At 43.8% G+C, this 20,000-nt stretch overlaps 1 protein-coding gene across 1 annotated transcript in view; it reads left to right on the forward strand.

Annotated features, from left to right (window-relative positions):
• phlpp1 (PH domain and leucine rich repeat protein phosphatase 1) overlaps window positions 1-20,000 on the forward strand; it is a 36,827-nt gene that overhangs the window by 9,425 nt on the left and 7,402 nt on the right. The window contains exons 2-10 of the mRNA XM_026197329.1: window positions 11,994-12,190; window positions 12,870-12,995; window positions 14,028-14,176; window positions 14,903-15,049; window positions 15,581-15,808; window positions 16,160-16,362; window positions 16,444-16,504; window positions 16,582-16,677; window positions 19,713-19,868. Of these exons, the coding sequence (XP_026053114.1) occupies window positions 11,994-12,190; window positions 12,870-12,995; window positions 14,028-14,176; window positions 14,903-15,049; window positions 15,581-15,808; window positions 16,160-16,362; window positions 16,444-16,504; window positions 16,582-16,677; window positions 19,713-19,868 (1,363 nt within the window). The remainder of the gene's footprint in view (window positions 1-11,993; window positions 12,191-12,869; window positions 12,996-14,027; window positions 14,177-14,902; window positions 15,050-15,580; window positions 15,809-16,159; window positions 16,363-16,443; window positions 16,505-16,581; window positions 16,678-19,712; window positions 19,869-20,000) is intronic.

The following is a 20,000-nucleotide window of genomic DNA, read 5'->3' on the forward strand; positions in this document are numbered from 1 at the left end:
GTCCTCCAGAATGTGCCACTCTCAGTCATGAGCTTTTTAACTCCTCAAAGAAATTATTCAGGAGTTTTTAGCCCCAATATGTCACGCAGGCAGTTTCTCCAGTGCATTAGACCACACGAGCTGAACGTGGACAAATATAGCCTGGACACACACCCTCTTCTGCTTTGTGCCGGATACCCAGAGGACTGCATCTGCCTAACCGCTCTAAACAGGATGAGGTGTCTAAAAACAGAGCCTAAGTCAGACAACAGACAGACTGTTGACCCCTGACCTCAGGGCGTCTGTCCAGGAGTCAGCCATAGGGCTGGGAGACCTTCACAGGTCTTCATTCTGTACAGACATTTGATACTTTAGATGTTATGTGCATTTTTTTCTCAATGGCCAATGTAAAGTAAATTCTAAATACCACTCTTTACTAGTACTGACTACTGAAAACCACTTTCTTCTATAGTTCTAGTTGATAAATTCTACTCTTTACTAGTACTGAATTCTGAATAATGTACTTTACTAGTAGTACAACAGCTGCATTCAGTTTTTTTGTAACTACTGACTGCTGAGTTCTGTTCTTCAGTTGAACTAACTGCCGAATTCTCCTCTTTACTAGTACTGACCACTGAAGTCCGCTCTCTCCACTAGTTCTGACTGCTGAATTCTACTCTTTACTAGTACTGACCGCTGAACTCAGGTCTCTTCTCTAGTTCTGACTGCTGAATTCTACTCTACTAGTAATGACCGCTGAACTCGAGTCTCTTCTCTAGTTCTGACTGCTGAATTCTACTCTACTAGTAATGACCGCTGAACTCGAGTCTCTTCTCTAGTTCTGACTGCTGAATTCTACTCTACTAGTAATGACCGCTGAACTCGAGTCTCTTCTCTAGTTCTGACTGCTGAATTCTACTCCTTACTAGTACTGACCGCTGAACTCGGGTCTCTTCTCTAGTTCTGACTGCTGAATTCTACTCCACTAGTAATGATCGCTGAACTCTGGTCTCTTCTCTAGTTCTGACTGCTGAATTCTACTCTACTAGTAATGGCCGCTGAACTCGAGTCTCTCTCTAGTTCTGACTGCTGAATTCTACTCCTTACTAGTACTGACCGCTGAACTCGGGTCTCTTCTCTAGTTCTGACTGCTGAATTCTACTCCACTAGTAATGATCGCTGAACTCTGGTCTCTTCTCTAGTTCTGACTGCTGAATTCTACTCTACTAGTAATGGCCGCTGAACTCGGGTCTCTCTCTAGTTCTGACTGCTGAATTCTACTCTTTACTAGTACTGACCGCTGAAGTTCGGTCTCTCCTCTAGTTCTGACTGCTGAATTCTACTCTACTAGTAATGACCACTGAACTCTGGTCTCTTCTCTAGTTCTGACTGCTGAATTCTACTCTTTACTAGTACTGACCGCTGAAGTTCGGTCTCTCTTCTAGTTCTGACTGCTGAATTCTACTCTACTAGTAATGACCGCTGAACTCTGGTCTCTTCTCTAGTTCTGACTGCTGAATTCTACTCTACTAGTAATGGCCGCTGAACTCGGGTCTCTTCTATAGTTCTGACTGCTGAATTCTACTCTACTAGTACTGACCGCTGAACTCGGGTCTCTCCTCTAGTTCTGACTGCAGAATTCTACTCTTTACTAGTACTGACCGCTGAACTCGGGTCTCTCCTCTAGTCCTGACTGCTGAATTCTACTCTTTACTAGTACTGACTTCTGAAGTCCAGTCTCTCCTCTAGTTCTGACTGCTGGATTCGACTCTTTGCTAGTACTGACCGCTGAAGTCCGGTCATTTCTCTAGTTCTGACTGCTGAATTCTACTCTACTAGTACTGACCGCTGAAGTACGGTCTCTTCTCTAGTTCTGACTGCTGAATTCTACTCTTTACTAGTACTGAGAGCTGAACTCAGGTCTCTCCTCTAGTTTTGACTGCTGAATTCTACTCCACCAATAATGACCGCTGAACTCGGGTCTCTTCTCTAGTTCTGACTGCTGAATTCTACTCTACTAGTAATGACCGCTGAACTCGGGTCTCTCCTCTAGTTCTGACTGCTGAATTCTACTCTACTAGTGCTGACTGTTGAAGTCCGGTCTCTTCTCTAGTTCTGACTGCTGAATTCTACTCTTTACTAGTACTGACCGCTGAAGTCCGGTCTCTCCTCTAGTTCTGACTGCTGAATTCTACTCTACTAGTACTGACCGCTGAACTCGGGTCTCTCCTCTAGTTCTGACTGCTGAATTCTACTCTACTAGTAATGACCGCTGAACTCGGGTCTCTCCTCTAGTTCTGACTGCTGAATTCTACTCTACTAGTGCTGACCGCTGAAGTCCGGTCTCTTCTCTAGTTCTGACTGCTGAATTCTACTCTTTACTAGTACTGACAGCTGAACTCAGGTCTCTACTCTAGTTTTGACTGCTGAATTCTACTCTTTACTAGTACTGACAGCTGAACTCGGGTCACTCCTCTAGTTCTGACTGCTGAAATCTACTCTACTAGTAATGACCGCTGAACTCGGGTCTCTCCTCTAGTTCTGACTGCTGAATTCTACTCCACTAGTAATGACCGCTGAACTCGGGTCTCTTCTCTAGTTCTGACTGCTGAATTCTACTCTACTAGTAATGACCGCTGAACTCGGGTCTCTTCTCTAGTTCTGACTGCTGAATTCTACTCTACTAGTAATGCTTGCTGAACTCGGGTCTCTTCTCTAGTTCTGACTGCTGAATTCTACTCTACTAGTAATGACCGCTGAACTCGGGTCTTTCCTCTAGTTCTGACTGCTGAATTCTACTCTACTAGTGCTGACCACTGAAGTCCGGTCTCTTCTCTAGTTCTGACTGCTGAATTCTACTCTTTACTAGTACTGACCGCTGAAGTTCGGTCTCTCCTCTAGTTCTGACTGCTGAATTCTACTCTACTAGTACTGACCGCTGAAGTCCGGTCTCTTCTCTAGTTCTGACTGCTGAATTCTACTCTTTACTAGTACTGACAGCTGAACTCGGGTCTCTCCTCTAGTTCTGACTGCTGAATTCTACTCTACTAGTAATGACCGCTGAACTCGGGTCTCTCCTCTAGTTCTGACTGCTGAATTCTACTCTACTAGTAATGACCGCTGAACTCGGGTCTCTCCTCTAGTTCTGACTGCTGAATTCTACTCCACTAGTAATGACCGCTGAACTCGGGTCTCTTCTCTAGTTCTGACTGCTGAATTCTACTCTACTAGTAATGACCGCTGAACTCGGGTCTCTTCTCTAGTTCTGACTGCTGAATTCTACTCTACTAGTAATGATTGCTTAACTCGGGTCTCTTCTCTAGTTCTGACTGCTGAATTCTACTCTACTAGTAATGACCGCTGAACTCGGGTCTCTCCTCTAGTTCTGACTGCTGAATTCTACTCTACTAGTAATGATTGCTGAAATCGGGTCTCTTCTCTAGTTCTGACTGCTAAATTCTAATCTACTAGTAATGACCGCTGAACTCGGGTCTCTCCTCTAGTTCTGACTGCTGAATTCTACTCTACTAGTGCTGACCGCTGAAGTCTGGTCTCTTCTCTAGTTCTGACTGCTGAATTCTACTCTTTACTAGTACTGACCGCTGAAGTTCGGTCTCTCCTCTAGTTCTGACTGCTGAATTCTACTCTACTAGTAATGACTGCTGAACTCGAGTCTCTCCTCTAGTTCTGACTGCTGAATTCTACTCTTTACTAGTACTGACCGCTGAAGTCCGGTCTCTTCTCTAGTTCTGACTGCTGAATTCTACTCTTTACTAGTACTGACCGCTGAAGTCCGCTCTCTCCTCTAGTTCTGATTGCTGAATTCTACTCATTACTAGTACTGACCGCTGAAGTCCGGTCTCTCCTCTAGTTCTGACTGCTGAATTCTCCTCTTTACTAGTACTGACCGCTGAAGTCCGGTCTCTTCTCTAGTTCTGACTGCTGAATTCTACTCTTTACTAGTACTGACCGCTGAAGTCCGGTCTCTTCTCTAGTTCTGACTGCTGAATTATACTCATTACTAGTACTGACCGCTGAAGTCCGGTCTCTTCTCTAGTTCTGACTGCTGAATTATACTCTTTACTAGTACTGACCAGGGATGGAAATTAGCACCCACCACCAGCCAAATGTGGGTGATTTTGTGTTGTGGTGGGTAAACTCGCTTCACCTACCAGCCACCGTGGCGGGTAAATAAAAATAGCATACTGTTTCACCCGGCCGGTGGACAAAAGTTAATTTCCATCCCTAGTGTGTATACAACATGCAATAAAGTGTAATATCATCCGAAGCAGCTCCATGGAGAAAGGCGGTGTAAACCGGGCCCGAAGCAGCGGTGTTGTTCCCAGTTCAGTGTTTGCAGCTGAAGTTAGTGCCGCCCAGCTGAGTGATATATTTGTTGGTTATTTACAGTACGTTTTATTACACACGCTCATGATATACAAGATCGCGTGAAAAGTTGTATTTGTTATCGTGCACTAATTTCCGCATACTGTCACATCTCTGTCAAACCCCGGTAAGTTCATTCTCCTCTAGCATTCTGCAACATTTTAGATTATATGGACAATTTGTGTTTATCTTATACAAACAGTGTTATCGGTCGCGTGTCTAATAACTGCTGTCCGGGGATGCATTTTATTACCAGTCTTCAAGTACTTTTTCAGAAGTTAGCTCTGTGGCTAGTAAGTTGTTACGCTGTTCATTTTTGTTTGTAGAAACAACATTGTATCACACATGTTTGACAGCTCTGGCGTGATAAGACGCGTAAAAACTATGTATTAAAAATGCTGTGCGTTCGTTTGTCTACGGCATAAAAGTTTGCGAGCCGAGATTTCTTTCAGTGATAGTGTTGAACAGGGGACTTTTCCCCACGTGTTCCCTCAACCACAAACAAATTTAATAAATACACAAAAAAAAAAAAACACTTATACTGGTGAATCCTTTCCTTTGGAATTAAATACAACATTATTAATGCGTATGAAAACTGTTTGGAATATTGTAAAAATGTTTGTGCATTAAAAAAGTTCAGTGCAGTGTATCATACAGTTGGCTGCGGAGCTGAGAGAATGAGCTGCTCTAGCAAGAGTCGGCTGTTTCAAAACTTAGTAAGCTGCCTAGATAGGCAGCACTTTTTGAGCATCACTGAAAGAGAAAATGTCAGTATTTCATTGAGACTGGAGATTAAATAAACTGCTTAAGTATTGTAGATCTTGTAGTATTAATTCTCACATGCAGTTACACATTGTCGGTTAAAAACAAAAAAAGTGGCTGGTAAAAACATTGACTGGTGGTAGATTTTGAAATCCACCAACCACAGTGGCCAGTGGACTAAAAAGTTCATTTCTATCCCTGACTGGCTGCTGAATTCTACTCTTTACTAGTACTGACCGCTGAACTCCGGTCTCTTCTCTAGTTCTGACTGCTGAATTCTGAGTTCTTTACTTGTCCCATTTACCACACTGTGGCTTGTGGACTAATTTGTGCCTGTGAACAGCCAGACTCAATGCAGAAAGCTCATGTGAATTCAGTTATTTGGGCCTCACTTCATTGACTCTGTAGTTCTGACTGCTGAATTCTACTCCTTACTAGTACTGACCGCTGAACTCGGGTCTCTTCTCTAGTTCTGACTGCTGAATTCTACTCCACTAGTAATGATCGCTGAACTCTGGTCTCTTCTCTAGTTCTGACTGCTGAATTCTACTCTACTAGTAATGGCCGCTGAACTCGAGTCTCTCTCTAGTTCTGACTGCTGAATTCTACTCCTTACTAGTACTGACCGCTGAACTCGGGTCTCTTCTCTAGTTCTGACTGCTGAATTCTACTCCACTAGTAATGATCGCTGAACTCTGGTCTCTTCTCTAGTTCTGACTGCTGAATTCTACTCTACTAGTAATGGCCGCTGAACTCGGGTCTCTCTCTAGTTCTGACTGCTGAATTCTACTCTTTACTAGTACTGACCGCTGAAGTTCGGTCTCTCCTCTAGTTCTGACTGCTGAATTCTACTCTACTAGTAATGACCACTGAACTCTGGTCTCTTCTCTAGTTCTGACTGCTGAATTCTACTCTTTACTAGTACTGACCGCTGAAGTTCGGTCTCTCTTCTAGTTCTGACTGCTGAATTCTACTCTACTAGTAATGACCGCTGAACTCTGGTCTCTTCTCTAGTTCTGACTGCTGAATTCTACTCTACTAGTAATGGCCGCTGAACTCGGGTCTCTTCTATAGTTCTGACTGCTGAATTCTACTCTACTAGTACTGACCGCTGAACTCTGGTCTCTCCTCTAGTTCTGACTACCGAATTCTACTCTTTACTAGTACTGACCGCTGAACTCTGGTCTCTCCTCTAGTCCTGACTGCTGAATTCTACTCTTTACTAGTACTGACTGCTGAAGTCCGGTCTCTCCTCTAGTTCTGACTGCTGAATTCGACTCTTTGCTAGTACTGACCACTGAAGTCCGGTCTCTTCTCTAGTTCTGACTGCTGAATTCTACTCTTTACTAGTACTGACCGCTGAAGTTCGGTCTCTCTTCTAGTTCTGACTGCTGAATTCTACTCTACTAGTAATGACCGCTGAACTCTGGTCTCTTCTCTAGTTCTGACTGCTGAATTCTACTCTACTAGTAATGGCCGCTGAACTCGGGTCTCTTCTATAGTTCTGACTGCTGAATTCTACTCTACTAGTACTGACCGCTGAACTCTGGTCTCTCCTCTAGTTCTGACTACCGAATTCTACTCTTTACTAGTACTGACCGCTGAACTCTGGTCTCTCCTCTAGTCCTGACTGCTGAATTCTACTCTTTACTAGTACTGACTGCTGAAGTCCGGTCTCTCCTCTAGTTCTGACTGCTGAATTCGACTCTTTGCTAGTACTGACCACTGAAGTCCGGTCTCTTCTCTAGTTCTGACTGCTGAATTCTACTCTGCTAGTACTGACTGCTGAAGTACGGTCTCTTCTCTAGTTCTTGACTGCTGAATTCTACTCTTTACTAGTACTGACCGCTGAAGTCCGGTCTCTTCTCTAGTTCTGACTGCTGAATTCTACTCTTTACTAGTACTGACCGCTGAAGTTCGGTCTCTTCTCTAGTTCTGACTGCTGAATTCTACTCTACTAGTAATGACCGCTGAACTCGGGTCTCTCCTCTAGTTCTGACTGCTGAATTCTACTCCACTAGTAATGACCGCTGAACTCGGGTCTCTTCTCTAGTTCTGACTGCTGAATTCTACTCTACTAGTAATGACCGCTGAACTCGGGTCTCTTCTCTAGTTCTGACTGCTGAATTGTACTCTACTAGTAATGATTGCTTAACTCGGGTCTCTTCTCTAGTTCTGACTGCTGAATTCTACTCTACTAGTAATGACCGCTGAACTCGGGTCTCTCCTCTAGTTCTGACTGCTGAATTCTACTCTACTAGTAATGATTGCTGAAATCGGGTCTCTTCTCTAGTTCTGACTGCTAAATTCTAATCTACTAGTAATGACCGCTGAACTCGGGTCTCTCCTCTAGTTCTGACTGCTGAATTCTACTCTACTAGTGCTGACCGCTGAAGTCCGGTCTCTTCTCTAGTTCTGACTGCTGAATTCTACTCTTTACTAGTTCTGACCGCTGAAGTTCGGTCTCTCCTCTAGTTCTGACTGCTGAATTCTACTCTACTAGTAATGACTGCTGAACTCGGGTCTCTCCTCTAGTTCTGACTGCTGAATTCTACTCTTTACTAGTACTGACCGCTGAAGTCCGGTCTCTTCTCTAGTTCTGACTGGTGAATTCTACTCTTTACTAGTACTGACCGCTGAAGTTCGGTCTCTTCTCTAGTTCTGACTGCTGAATTCTACTCTTTACTAGTACTGACCGCTGAAGTCCGCTCTCTCCTCTAGTTCTGATTGCTGAATTCTACTCATTACTAGTACTGACCGCTGAAGTCCGGTCTCTCCTCTAGTTCTGACTGCTGAATTCTCCTCTTTACTAGTACTGACCGCTGAAGTCCGGTCTCTTCTCTAGTTCTGACTGATGAATTCTACTCTTTACTAGTACTGACCGCTGAAGTCCGGTCTCTTCTCTAGTTCTGACTGCTGAATTATACTCATTACTAGTACTGACCGCTGAAGTCCGGTCTCTTCTCTAGTTCTGACTGCTGAATTATACTCTTTACTAGTACTGACCAGGGATGGAAATTAGCACCCACCACCAGCCAAATGTGGGTGATTTTGTGTTGTGGTGGGTAAACTCGCTTCACCTACCAGCCACCGTGGCGGGTAAATAAAAATAGCATACTGTTTCACCCGGCCGGTGGACAAAAGTTAATTTCCATCCCTAGTGTGTATACAACATGCAATAAAGTGTAACATCATCCGAAGCAGCTCCATGGAGAAAGGCGGTGTAAACCGGGCCCGAAGCAGCGGTGTTGTTCCCAGTTCAGTGTTTGCAGCTGAAGTTAGTGCCGCCCAGCTGAGTGATATATTTGTTGGTTATTTACAGTACGTTTTATTACACACGCTCATGATATACAAGATCGCGTGAAAAGTTGTATTTGTTATCGTGCACTAATTTCCGCATACTGTCACATTTCTGTCAAACCCCGGTAAGTTCATTCTCCTCTAGCATTCTGCAACATTTTAGATTATATGGACAATTTGTGTTTATCTTATACAAACAGTGTTATCGGTCGCGTGTCTAATAACTGCTGTCCGGGGATGCATTTTATTACCAGTCTTCAAGTACTTTTTCAGAAGTTAGCTCTGTGGCTAGTAAGTTGATACGCTGTTCATTTTTGTTTGTAGAAACAACATTGTATCACACATGTTTGACAGCTCTGGCGTGATAAGACGCGTAAAAACTATGTATTAAAAATGCTGTGCGTTCGTTTGTCTACGGCATAAAAGTTTGCGAGCCGAGATTTCTTTCAGTGATAGTGTTGAACAGGGGACTTTTCCCCACGTGTTCCCTCAACCACAAACAAATTTAATAAATACACAAAAAAAAAAAAAAAACACTTATACTGGTGAATCCTTTCCTTTGGAATTAAATACAACAATATTAATGCGTATGAAAACTGTTTGGAATATTGTAAAAATGTTTGTGCATTAAAAAAGTTCAGTGCAGTGTATCATACAGTTGGCTGCGGAGCTGAGAGAATGAGCTGCTCTAGCAAGAGTCGGCTGTTTCAAAACTTAGTAAGCTGCCTAGATAGGCAGCATTTTTGAGCATCACTGAAAGAGAAAATGTCAGTATTTCATTGAGACTTGAGATTAAATAAACTGCTTAAGTATTGTAGATCTTGTAGTATTAATTCTCACATGCAGTTACACATTGTCGGTTAAAAACAAAAAAAGTGGCTGGTAAAAACATTGACTGGTGGTAGATTTTGAAATCCACCAACCACAGTGGCCAGTGGACTAAAAAGTTCATTTCTATCCCTGACTGGCTGCTGAATTCTACTCTTTACTAGTACTGACCGCTGAACTCCGGTCTCTTCTTTAGTTCTGACTGCTGAATTCTGAATTCTTTACTTGTCCCATTTACCACACTGTGGCTTGTGGACTAATTTGTGCCTGTGAACAGCCAGACTCAATGCAGAAAGCTCATGTGAATTCAGTTATTTGTGCCTCACTTCATTGACTCTGTAAATTGGTTAATGGCTAATCAATGTGATGGTGTGAATTTGGCGGAACAGCCGTGTAACAGCTAATGTGCTTTTGGTTCATGGTCTGTGTCAGTCAGAAGTGTTCTCACGCAGGAAAGGCTGTGGTTTCCTCTCTGAGGATCACGCCCGGGGAAAATGCACAATCCGCCTAAATCATCCTTAAGATGTCAGTCTGCAGCATCAATATTTGTAAACTGCTTTTCTTATTTTTGTTTCCTTTACTGTAGCAGATCACTACATAACAGAAGAGATAACACTGCAGCTAGTCATTTATGAACAACAACAGAAAGCATGTTAAACCTGTGATGATGGTCGAGCTGTAAAGTGGGCTACAGCGCTCCATGTGGCGTACCGTGGGGTCCTGACCCACATACTGCTACTGCTTTTGGGTCAGATCTCGCTTGCTCTGACTGTAGTGAAAGCAAGAATGGTGCTGCATAGTTAAGAGTCCGCTGAGTTCAGTGCAGGACTAAATACAACACATGAGTTATAAATATAGCTATATGAAAGTATTGATATTTTAACCAGCAGAGATTACTCACAAATCAACCCATTTTAATAAATTAGAGTTTATGGCAAAACATATTTTACATCTGTTTCTCAATGGTGAATGTAAACTCACTCCATATAGAGCACTGATGAATTATTCAAAACAGAATCCAAATCTGAACTATGATCTGGTTCTGACTAATTCTTCTCTTCACTAGTGTTAACTGTTTTAGTAAATTTTGCTCTTTACTAATACTGACTGCTGAATTCTACTCTTCACTATTACTGACTGCTAAATTGTACTATTTACTAGTACTGACTTCTGAATTCTGTGCTTAACAATGGTGAATTCCGCTCATTAGTAGTACTGACTTCTGAATTCTGTGCTTAACAATGGTGAATTCCGCTCATTACTAGTACTAACTGCTGAATTCTGTGCTTAACAATGGTGAATTCCGCTCATTAGTAGTACTGACTTCTGAATTCTGTGCTTAACAATGGTGAATTCCGCTCATTACTAGTACTAACTGCTGAATTCTGTGCTTAACAATGGTGAATTCCGCTCATTAGTAGTACTGACTTCTGAATTCTGTGCTTAACAGTGGTGAATTCCGCTCATTAGTAGTACTGACTGCTGAATTCTGTGCTTAACAGTGGTGAATTCCGCTCATTAGTAGTACTAACTGCTGAATTCTGTGCTTAACAGTGGTGAATTCCGCTCATTAGTAGTACTGACTTCTGAATTCTGTGCTTAACAGTGGTGAATTCCGCTCATTAGTAGTACTAACTGCTGAATTCTGTGCTTAACAGTGGTGAATTCCGCTCATTAGTAGTACTGACTGCTGAATTCTGTGCTTAACAGTGGTGAATTCCGCTAATTAGTAGTACTGACTTCTGAATTCTGTGCTTAACAATGGTGAATTCCGCTCATTACTAGTACTGACTTCTGAATTCTGTGCTTAACAGTGGTGAATTCCGCTCATTAGTAGTACTGACTGCTGAATTCTGTGCTTAACAGTGGTGAATTCCGCTCATTACTAGTACTGACTTCTGAATTCTGTGCTTAACAATGGTGAATTCCGCTCATTACTAGTACTGACTGCTGAATTCTGTGCTTAACACTGGTGAATTCCGCTCATTAGTAGTACTGACTGCTGAATTCTGTGCTTAACAGTGGTGAATTCCGCTCATTAGTAGTACTGACTGCTGAATTCTGTGCTTAACAGTGGTGAATTCCGCTCATTAGTAGTACTGACTTCTGAATTCTGTGCTTAATAATGGTGAATTCCTCTCATTAGTAGTACTGACTGCTGAATTCTGTGCTTAACACTGGTGAATTCCGCTCATTACTAGTACTGACTTCTGAATTCTGTGCTTAACAATGGTGAATTCCGTTCATTACTAGTACTGACTTCTGAATTCTGTGCTTAACAATGGTGAATTCCGCTCATTAGTAGTAATGACTGCTGAATTCTGTGCTTAACAGTGGTGAATTCCCCTCATTACTAGTACTGACTTGTGAAAGTGACATGACATTCAGCCAGGTATGGTGACCCATACTCTGAATTCGTGCTCTGCTTTTAACCCATCCAAAGTGCACACACACAACAGTGAACACACACACACTGTGAACACACACCCGGAGCAGTGGGGAGTTATTTATGCTGCGGCGCCCGGGGAGCAGTTGGGGGTTCAGTGCCTTGCTCAAGGGCACCTCAGTCGTGGTATTGAAGGTGGAGAGAGAACTGTACATGCACTCCCCCCACCCACAATTCGGCCACAACTTACGAATTGCATTCTCTAGTGTGGAACATAGTGTGGAGCTGTATTGGATGTGTTGAGAGTATGAGTGGATTGAGGGAGTCACTGGTGTCTTTCTCTGTTTTCCAGGAAAACCTCACAGCATCGAGAGCTCTGAGCGCATCCAGCTCTCCGGAACATATAACGTACGGAAAGGAAAGCTGCAGCTGCCAGTAAACCGCTGGAGTCGACGGCAGGTCATTTTATGTGGCACTTGTCTGATCGTGTCCTCAGTGAAGGCCAGCCATACGGGCAAGATGCACATCCTGCCACTGATCGGAGGAAAGGTACTGAACTCACACCTTATCATCCTACGGGGAATGTTTGTCTCAAACCAGTGATCCTACAGCGTTCCTTCTGAAGATGTTAGATGTTCTCCAGCCGCTCAACAGTGTTCAGTTTCACTTACAGATCCCTTTTACTTGAATAATTACTCCTATTTAGATTCAGACTTTCACAGACCATGAGACTGTAAGGACAGGACCTGCTTAGTAGGCTGCAATATTCACAGTTTACCTTAACTTTATATTGTCTACAAACGCTGAACTCCAGGTTATGTTTATAAAGTTTATTTCCCACCCATATGGAAATGCAATATTTATTGGCCTGTATAAAGAGTGATGTGGCTATATGTTACCTGTAAGGGTGTATATATTATATGTAGCAACCATATATTCAACAATTTATGTTTTATTTATATATACAAGTTCATTAAAACAACATTTGTGTATTGGCAAGATCCCGGTTATTGCCACCGAGCAACACTTGAAACGAGCGCAGTGACAGACATTGGTTAGTGAGCTGTAAAGTTTTATGGTGGTTTTGAGAGTTACTGAAGTGCTAAACAAACAGAGAGTGTTTCACAGCCGATCTAAACAGACCTGTGACGCTTATGAACACTCATCACTTCATGAGCACTGTGTTAGGTTCTGGTGTAAGCTTGTGTGTGTGTGTGTGTGTGTTCAGGTGGAAGAGGTGAAGAAACACAGTCACTGTTTGGCCTTCAGCTCAGCAGGACCTCAGAGTCAGACGTACTACATCAGCTTCGACAGCTTCACCGAACACCTGCGCTGGCACCGGCAGGCGGCGAAGGTACGCGTGTGTGTGAGTGTGTGAAAGCCCTAGTTGGGAGTCCTACTTTAGCATACTTCACTACGAGCGCACCATCCTAAACAAACTCAAGTAGGCCAGCCTATTTTACAGCAGTGTTCCGGTCCACCGGGAGCCTCAGATTAGAAGAACCTCAGCAGAGGGCTCACTGTGATCGTGCCCTGTGTTTATCCTGAATCACTGTCGCAGGGCTCATCTGAACATAGAGATTTCTTGATCTAAACTGATTCTCATTCAGATGAACCCAAATCGATCCTGAAATCCGGTGCTGTTTTCAGTTGATGCGTGAACAGAACTTAAAGAAACATCACAGCTCTCGTCATCCGATCCAAACTTGGTGCTTGCTTTCTTCTGATATGAAACAAAGTGTCACCTTTCAAATTCTGTTAACTTAACTAGACAATTCAATCAGTGAATGTGTTTGCTGCTCTTTAATGACTAATGACTTAAACTCTTTACTGCTAGTTACAGCAGCAAATAAAGTCACTGAAATCAGTCCTGAAGCACAGATTCAACCCTCAGTAAAACAGCTGGAGATCAATAATGTCACGTTTACCTCAGAAATACATCATTAGCTAGAATTAGAAAGAACCACTCTAGAGAGGAGCAATTGCATAAATATATGCAATATATTACACATTAAATTATTCTTTATCAGTTGTCTGCATTTGTGTATGTTTGAATAAATACATTTATGACATCCACTGTTTAAATGTTTATAACACATCTGTATTATTCAATGCATTTTGCATATAAAACTGTTTAACTAGCATTAGTTGAGAGAAAAATGGACATGTAGTGTTCCTGCAAATAGAATTGCAAGCATGTTAGTTGAACAGAATCATGAACTTTGAATCATGAACTGTGTGTGTGCGTGTGTGTGTGTGTGCGTGTGCGTGTGTGTGTGTGTGTGTGTGTGCGTGTGTGTGTGCGTGTGTGTGTGCGTGTGTGTGTGTGTGTGTGCGTGTGTGTGTGTGTGCGTGTGTGTGCGTGCGCGTGTCCCTGTGTGTGTAGATGGTGTCTCAGAGGATCAGCTCGGTGGATCTGTCCTGCTGTAGTCTGGAGAAGCTTCCTCCTCACCTGCTGTACAGTCAGGATCTGACGCACCTCAACCTGAAGCACAACTTCCTCCCCGCTGACCAGACGCTGCTGCAGCTGCAGAGGTCAGTGTGCGGCTCTCTCCGGCTCCTCCGGGGAACGCTGTGTCAGTGCTGAGGCTGGGAGCATGATGTTTCAGCAGATACACACTGAAACCATACAAAAGAAAGGAACTGTTTGTTGATTGCATTTAAAAAGATTGATACATTGTTAAATGTTCATGCATTCACGTGATTCCCAACATTGATGATAATACAGTTCTTTTAAATCAGAAAACACAGACAATTTCTGAAAAAAAGTAAACATATTTCATAGGGTTCTGTCATTATTAGATTTTTTTTATTTATTCAGTCGATTAGACATCCTTTTAGTTATTAAAATGTAATTACACCATTACAACAGAATCCAGGGGAGTTACAATAGAAAACTTGCAGTTGTGTAAATAAATAAATAATACATAACAAAAGAAATTATAAAAAGAATTTAGGAAAAAATATACTGGCCAGATATTTCAACAAAAATGTAATCATAGGAATTTGAATGTAGAAATGATAGGAATAATAAATTAAATGCATATTTAATGGTGGAGAAACATTATGCAGACATTTCAGCCATCAGCTCTGACTAATGAGTATTATTATAATTTCATATTAGTGCAGGATAAGACACGCAGATTTCAGGAGGCTGAAGAAGAAATCAGTCTGGTCTCAGCTTCAGGAAATAAACACACATTTGTAGAGAACAGCTAATAGTTGAGTGTTGTGTAGTGTGTAATAGTCTCCTCTCTGCAGATTCTCTCGCCTGCGGAGTCTCAATCTCTCTCACAATCATCTGGGGAGCTTCCCGCTGCACATCTGCTCCATCAGCTCTCTGACCGAGCTCAACCTCAGCTGCAACCTCCTGACCTCCGTCCCCCCCGACGTGGCCAACATGAGCCAGTGAGTATCACATGACCACGCTTCGTCCAATCAGCTCACAGCGCTGGGCTAAACCACGCTCGTTCTCTTCCCTATTCTATTCTCAATGTTACAGAATTATTATGTGGAACGCCTCTACAGTGACTTTCCTTTTGTACTGTTATTAATCATATCAACCAATAATAGTTTGTTTTGTGTTTTCAGTTAATGTTTTGAGGTGAACCAAGCATATTGTATGAACCTCTAACCAAACAAATAACTAAATATGAAAGAAAGAAAAATAGATATTGTAGGTCATATTGCTTTCAAGTTTTTACTTGTACATATCGTTTCCAAACACAGTCTAATGCCAGGTTTAAAATGTTCAATCTGTCATTTTTTCAAACCATTTGACTTCATGACTATAATCAAAAGAAAGATGAGGAATGCGTGCTGTATGTTTATCTCCACCGCACTCGAGTGTCACATCAGACGGTCACGTGACTCTGCAGTGCTGACCCCTGCTGGACACCTCACACAGTGCTCTTAATCCTGTGTGTGTGTGTGTGTCAGTCTGCAGACGCTGGTTCTGGACGGTAATCTGCTGTCTGATCTCCCGGTGGAGCTGGGCCGTCTGCAGCGGCTGGTCTATCTGGGTCTGTCCTTTAATGAGTTCACACAGGTGCCGTCGGTGCTGGAGCAGCTGCCCGCCGTCGAGAGGCTCTGCATGGCCGGGAATAAAGTGTGTGTGCTGACACTACAGGCCTTCCGTCTGCTGACGATCAAACACATCGACCTGCGGTGAGAACACACACACACACACACACACACACACACATGATCCAAACATATAACGCAGTGATTGAGAATCAAGTAAAGCTGAGCTGCTTCAGTCCAGTAAGAGTTCATCTGGAGATATTACTGACCTTATTCTGACCTTTACTTGATCACAATCAGACAAGACCCGAGACGAGATGAAGCTTAACACTTGTACAGTTACACTAGAAGAGCTTCGATCAGAGACAGAAGACGTGAGGAGTGTGAAACAGCAAAGATTGATCATGTTGGTCATTCAGAGCAATGTGTGTGTATCAGATGTGCTCTTCACTGTTGATGGATAGTGTAGAGTGAGCTGTTTCTGCGTCTCTGTAGTCTGAATCAGATCTCGTCTGTGCTGCCGGACGAGCCGGAGTTTCTTCATCACGTGACACAGCTGGACGTGAGAGACAACCGTCTGAGTGAGCTGGACGCGTCGGTCTTCCCTCGGCTGGAAGTGCTGCACTGTCAGAGGAACCGCCTCACACGTCTGCGTCTGCGCGGCTGCGCTCTCAAAGCTGTCTACGCCTCCAGCAACGGTACAGACCTGCAGCACTGCTCACAGTGACCTCTGACCCCACTGACCTCTGACCCCACTGACCCTCGCTTTCTGTCCCCAGAGCTGCAGGAGCTGGAGCTGAGTCCCGCCGCCGCCAGCCTCACATATCTGGACATCTCTAGGTGCGTGTGATATCATGAGATGTGAAATCACTGCAGACCAACACACATCATGACATCACTCTCTTCTGCTCTCACAGGAACTGCATGAAGGCTCTTCCTGATTGGCTGAGTGACAGCAGGAAGCTGGAGGTTCTAGACGTCAGTCATAATCACATCACTGAGCTTCCTCCGTGGTGAGTGTGTGTGTGTGTGTGAGTGAGTGTCTGTGTGTGTGTGTGTGTGTGCGTGTGCGTGTGCGTGTGCGTGTGCGTGTGCGTGTGCGTGTGCGTGTGCGTGTGCGTGTGTGTGTGTGTGTGTGTGAGTGTGATTGTGTGTGTGTGTGAGTGTGTGTCTGCAGCTACGACGTAAAACTCTGTTATGCCACATTTATATTTATTTTAGCAGATGCTTTTATCCAAAGCAACTTACAAATGAGAACAATAGAAGCAGTCAGACCAACAAGAGAACAACAACAGGATACAAGTGCCATGACAAGTCCCAGTTAGACTAGTACAGAACGCATAGCCAGGTTGTTGTTTTATTTTATAAGAATAGGATACACAAGAAAAGGAAAGTGCTAGTATTAGTTGGTCAAGTGCTGGTGAAAAAGATGAGTCTTTAGATGTTTTTTTTTTAAAATGAATAAAGACTCAGCTGAACGAATTGAGATTGGGAGGTCATTCCACCAGCTGGACACAGTCCAGGAAAAGGTCCATGAGAGTGATTTTGAATTTCTTTGGGATGGCACCACAAGGCGTTGTTCACTTGCAGAGCGCAAACTTCTAGAGGGCACATAAGATTTAACCAGTGAGTTTAGGTAAGTTGGTGCCGTGCCAGCGGTCGTCTTGTAGGCAAGCATCAGTACCTTGAAATTGATGCGAGCAGCTACTGGTGGCCAGTGTAACCTGATGAGGAGAGGAGTAACATGAGATTTTTTGGCTCATTGAAGACAACCCTCGCTGCTGCATTCTGGATCATTAGCATGAGGCTTGACAGTACATGCAGGAAGAGCCAGGAGAGCATTACAATAGTCCAGTCTAGAGAGAACAAGAGCTTGGACAAGAAGTTGGGTGGCTTGCTCTGACAGGAAGGGTCTAATCTTCCTAATGTTGTATAAGGCAAACCTGCAGGAGCGGGTCGTTGGAGCAATGTGGTCAGTGAAGCTTAACTGATGATCCATCACAACTCCTAGGTCTCTGTCTGTCCTGGAAGGAGTTATGGTTGACGAACCCAGCTGTATAGAGAAGTTGTGATGAAGCAATGGGTAAGCTTCATAAGGTTAAGCTGAAGGTGATGGTCATTCATCCAGCTAGAAATGTCACTCAGACAGGCTGAAATGCGAGCAGCTACCGTCGGGTCATCAGGCTGGAATGAGAAGTAGAGTTGGGTGTCATCAGCGTAGCAGTGATAAGAAAAGCCATGCTTCTGAATGACAGATCCTAAAGATGTCATGTAGATGGAGAAGAGAAGTGGTCCAAGTACTGAGCCCTGAGGAACCCCAGTAGCAAGGTGGTGTGACTTAGAAACATCCACCCCTCCAAGACACACTGAAGGATCTGTCAGAGAGGTAGGACTTAACCCACAGGAGAGCAGTTCCAGAGATCCCCATCTTTCTGAGGGTGGACAGGAGAATCTGGTGATTAACAGTGTCAAAAGCAGCAGACAGGTCCAGTAAGATGAGTACCGAGGATTTTGAAGCTGCTCTTGCTAGTCGCAGGGCTTCAGTAACCGAGAGCAGAGCAGTCTCAGTTGAGTGGCCACTTCTGAAGCCAGATTGGTTGCTGTCCAGGAGGTTGTTCTGTACAAGGAACATAGAGAGCTGATTGAACACAGCTCGCTCAAGTGTCTTTGCAATGAATGGAAGAAGGGATACCGGTCTGTAGTTTTCAAGAAGCGCTGGATTTAGAGATGGTTTCTTGAGCAGTGGGCTTACCTGAGCCTGCTTGAATGCTGAGGGAAATGTTCCAGAGTGAAGAGAGGAGTTGATAATGTGAGTAAGTGAAGGTATGACTGAAGAAGAGATCGCTTGAAGGAGGTGAGTGGGGATCGGATCAAGTGGACAAGTAGTAGGATGATTGGACAGGAGAAGTTTGGAGACGTCCATCTCTGAGAGTGGAGAGGAGGAGGATAACGAGTGTGCATCAGTCATTGTGAAGTTGTCCTCAGTCTGTGGTGTGGAGAATTGGTCACTGATGGATCTTGTCTTATTTGTGAAGAAAACTGCAAAGTCGTCCGCTGTAAGAGTCGATGGAGGAGGTGGAGGCGGCGGATTAAGAAGAGAAGAGAAAGTCTTGAGGAGTGTCCGAGCGTCACAACAGCTGTTAATTTTGTTGTGGTAGTAGGATGTTTTAGCTGTGAAGACATTTGCAGAGAAGGAAGAGAGGAGAGACTGATACACACTGAGGTCCGTAGAGTTTCTTGATTTCTGCCATTTCCTCTCTGCAGCTCTGAGTTTAGAGCGATGTTCACGGAGAGCCTCGGACAGCCAGGGGGCAGATGGGGCGGTGCATGCTGGTCTAGACAACAGTGGGCAAAAGTTGTCCAAGCAAGATGTTAAAGTGGAGCAAAGAGTGTCCGTAGCACTGTTAGTGTCCAGAGCTGAAAACTGAGAGAGTGCAGGAAGAGAGGATGAAACCACAGCAGATAGGCGAGATGGAGAGAGTGAGCGTAGGTTCCGTCTAAAGGTGACCTGTGTTGGAGTGTGTGCCGCTTCAGGAGTCAGTGCTAGGTTGGCAGTAATGAGGAAGTGGTCTGAGGTGTGCAGTGGAGCAACTGAAGAGGTGTCCACAGAGCAACAGCACGTGTAGATGAGGTCCAGTTGTTGCCTGATTAGTAGACACTCGCTTGAGATCAAATGAGGAGAGCAGCCGCAGTGTGTTTGCCAAAAAAAGTGTTAAATTGTTAAATCTAAAAAATATTAATTTAATTGTTTAAAGTTTTAATCAATTCATGATTTAAATTTCTATGCATTTTTATAAATTGTATATTTTTTATAAAATACAGAATCTTGAAAAAATAAAACAGATTTAAACAGAATTTAATAAATGTGTTAATTGTTATAGTTTTGTAAAGGTTTTGCTCCCTCGTCCTCAGGCTGCTGTGCAGTGTGTGTGTGTGTGTGTGTGTGTGTGTGTGTGTGTCTGACGTTCTCTCCGTCCTCAGGCTGCTGTGCAGTGTGTGTGTGTGTGTGTGTATGTGTGTGTGTGTCTGACGTTCTCTCCGTCCTCAGGCTGCTGTGCAGTGTGAGTCTGAGGAAGGTTCTGGCGGGTCACAATCATCTGAAGCGTCTGCCGGAGCGTGTGGAGCGTCCAGCGCTGGAGGTGCTAGACCTGCAACACAACCACCTGATCGAGCTGCCCTGCAACCTGTTCCTCAAATCAGAGAGGTCACTCTCTCTCTCACACACTCTCTCTCTCACACACACACACACACACACACACACACACTGTCTCTCTCACACACACACACACATGCACACACTCACTCACACGCACGCACATACACACACACACATGCG

Source organism: Carassius auratus, chromosome 2, assembly GCF_003368295.1.
Source record: "Carassius auratus strain Wakin chromosome 2, ASM336829v1, whole genome shotgun sequence".
In the NCBI taxonomy this organism is placed as follows: domain Eukaryota; kingdom Metazoa; phylum Chordata; class Actinopteri; order Cypriniformes; family Cyprinidae; genus Carassius; species Carassius auratus.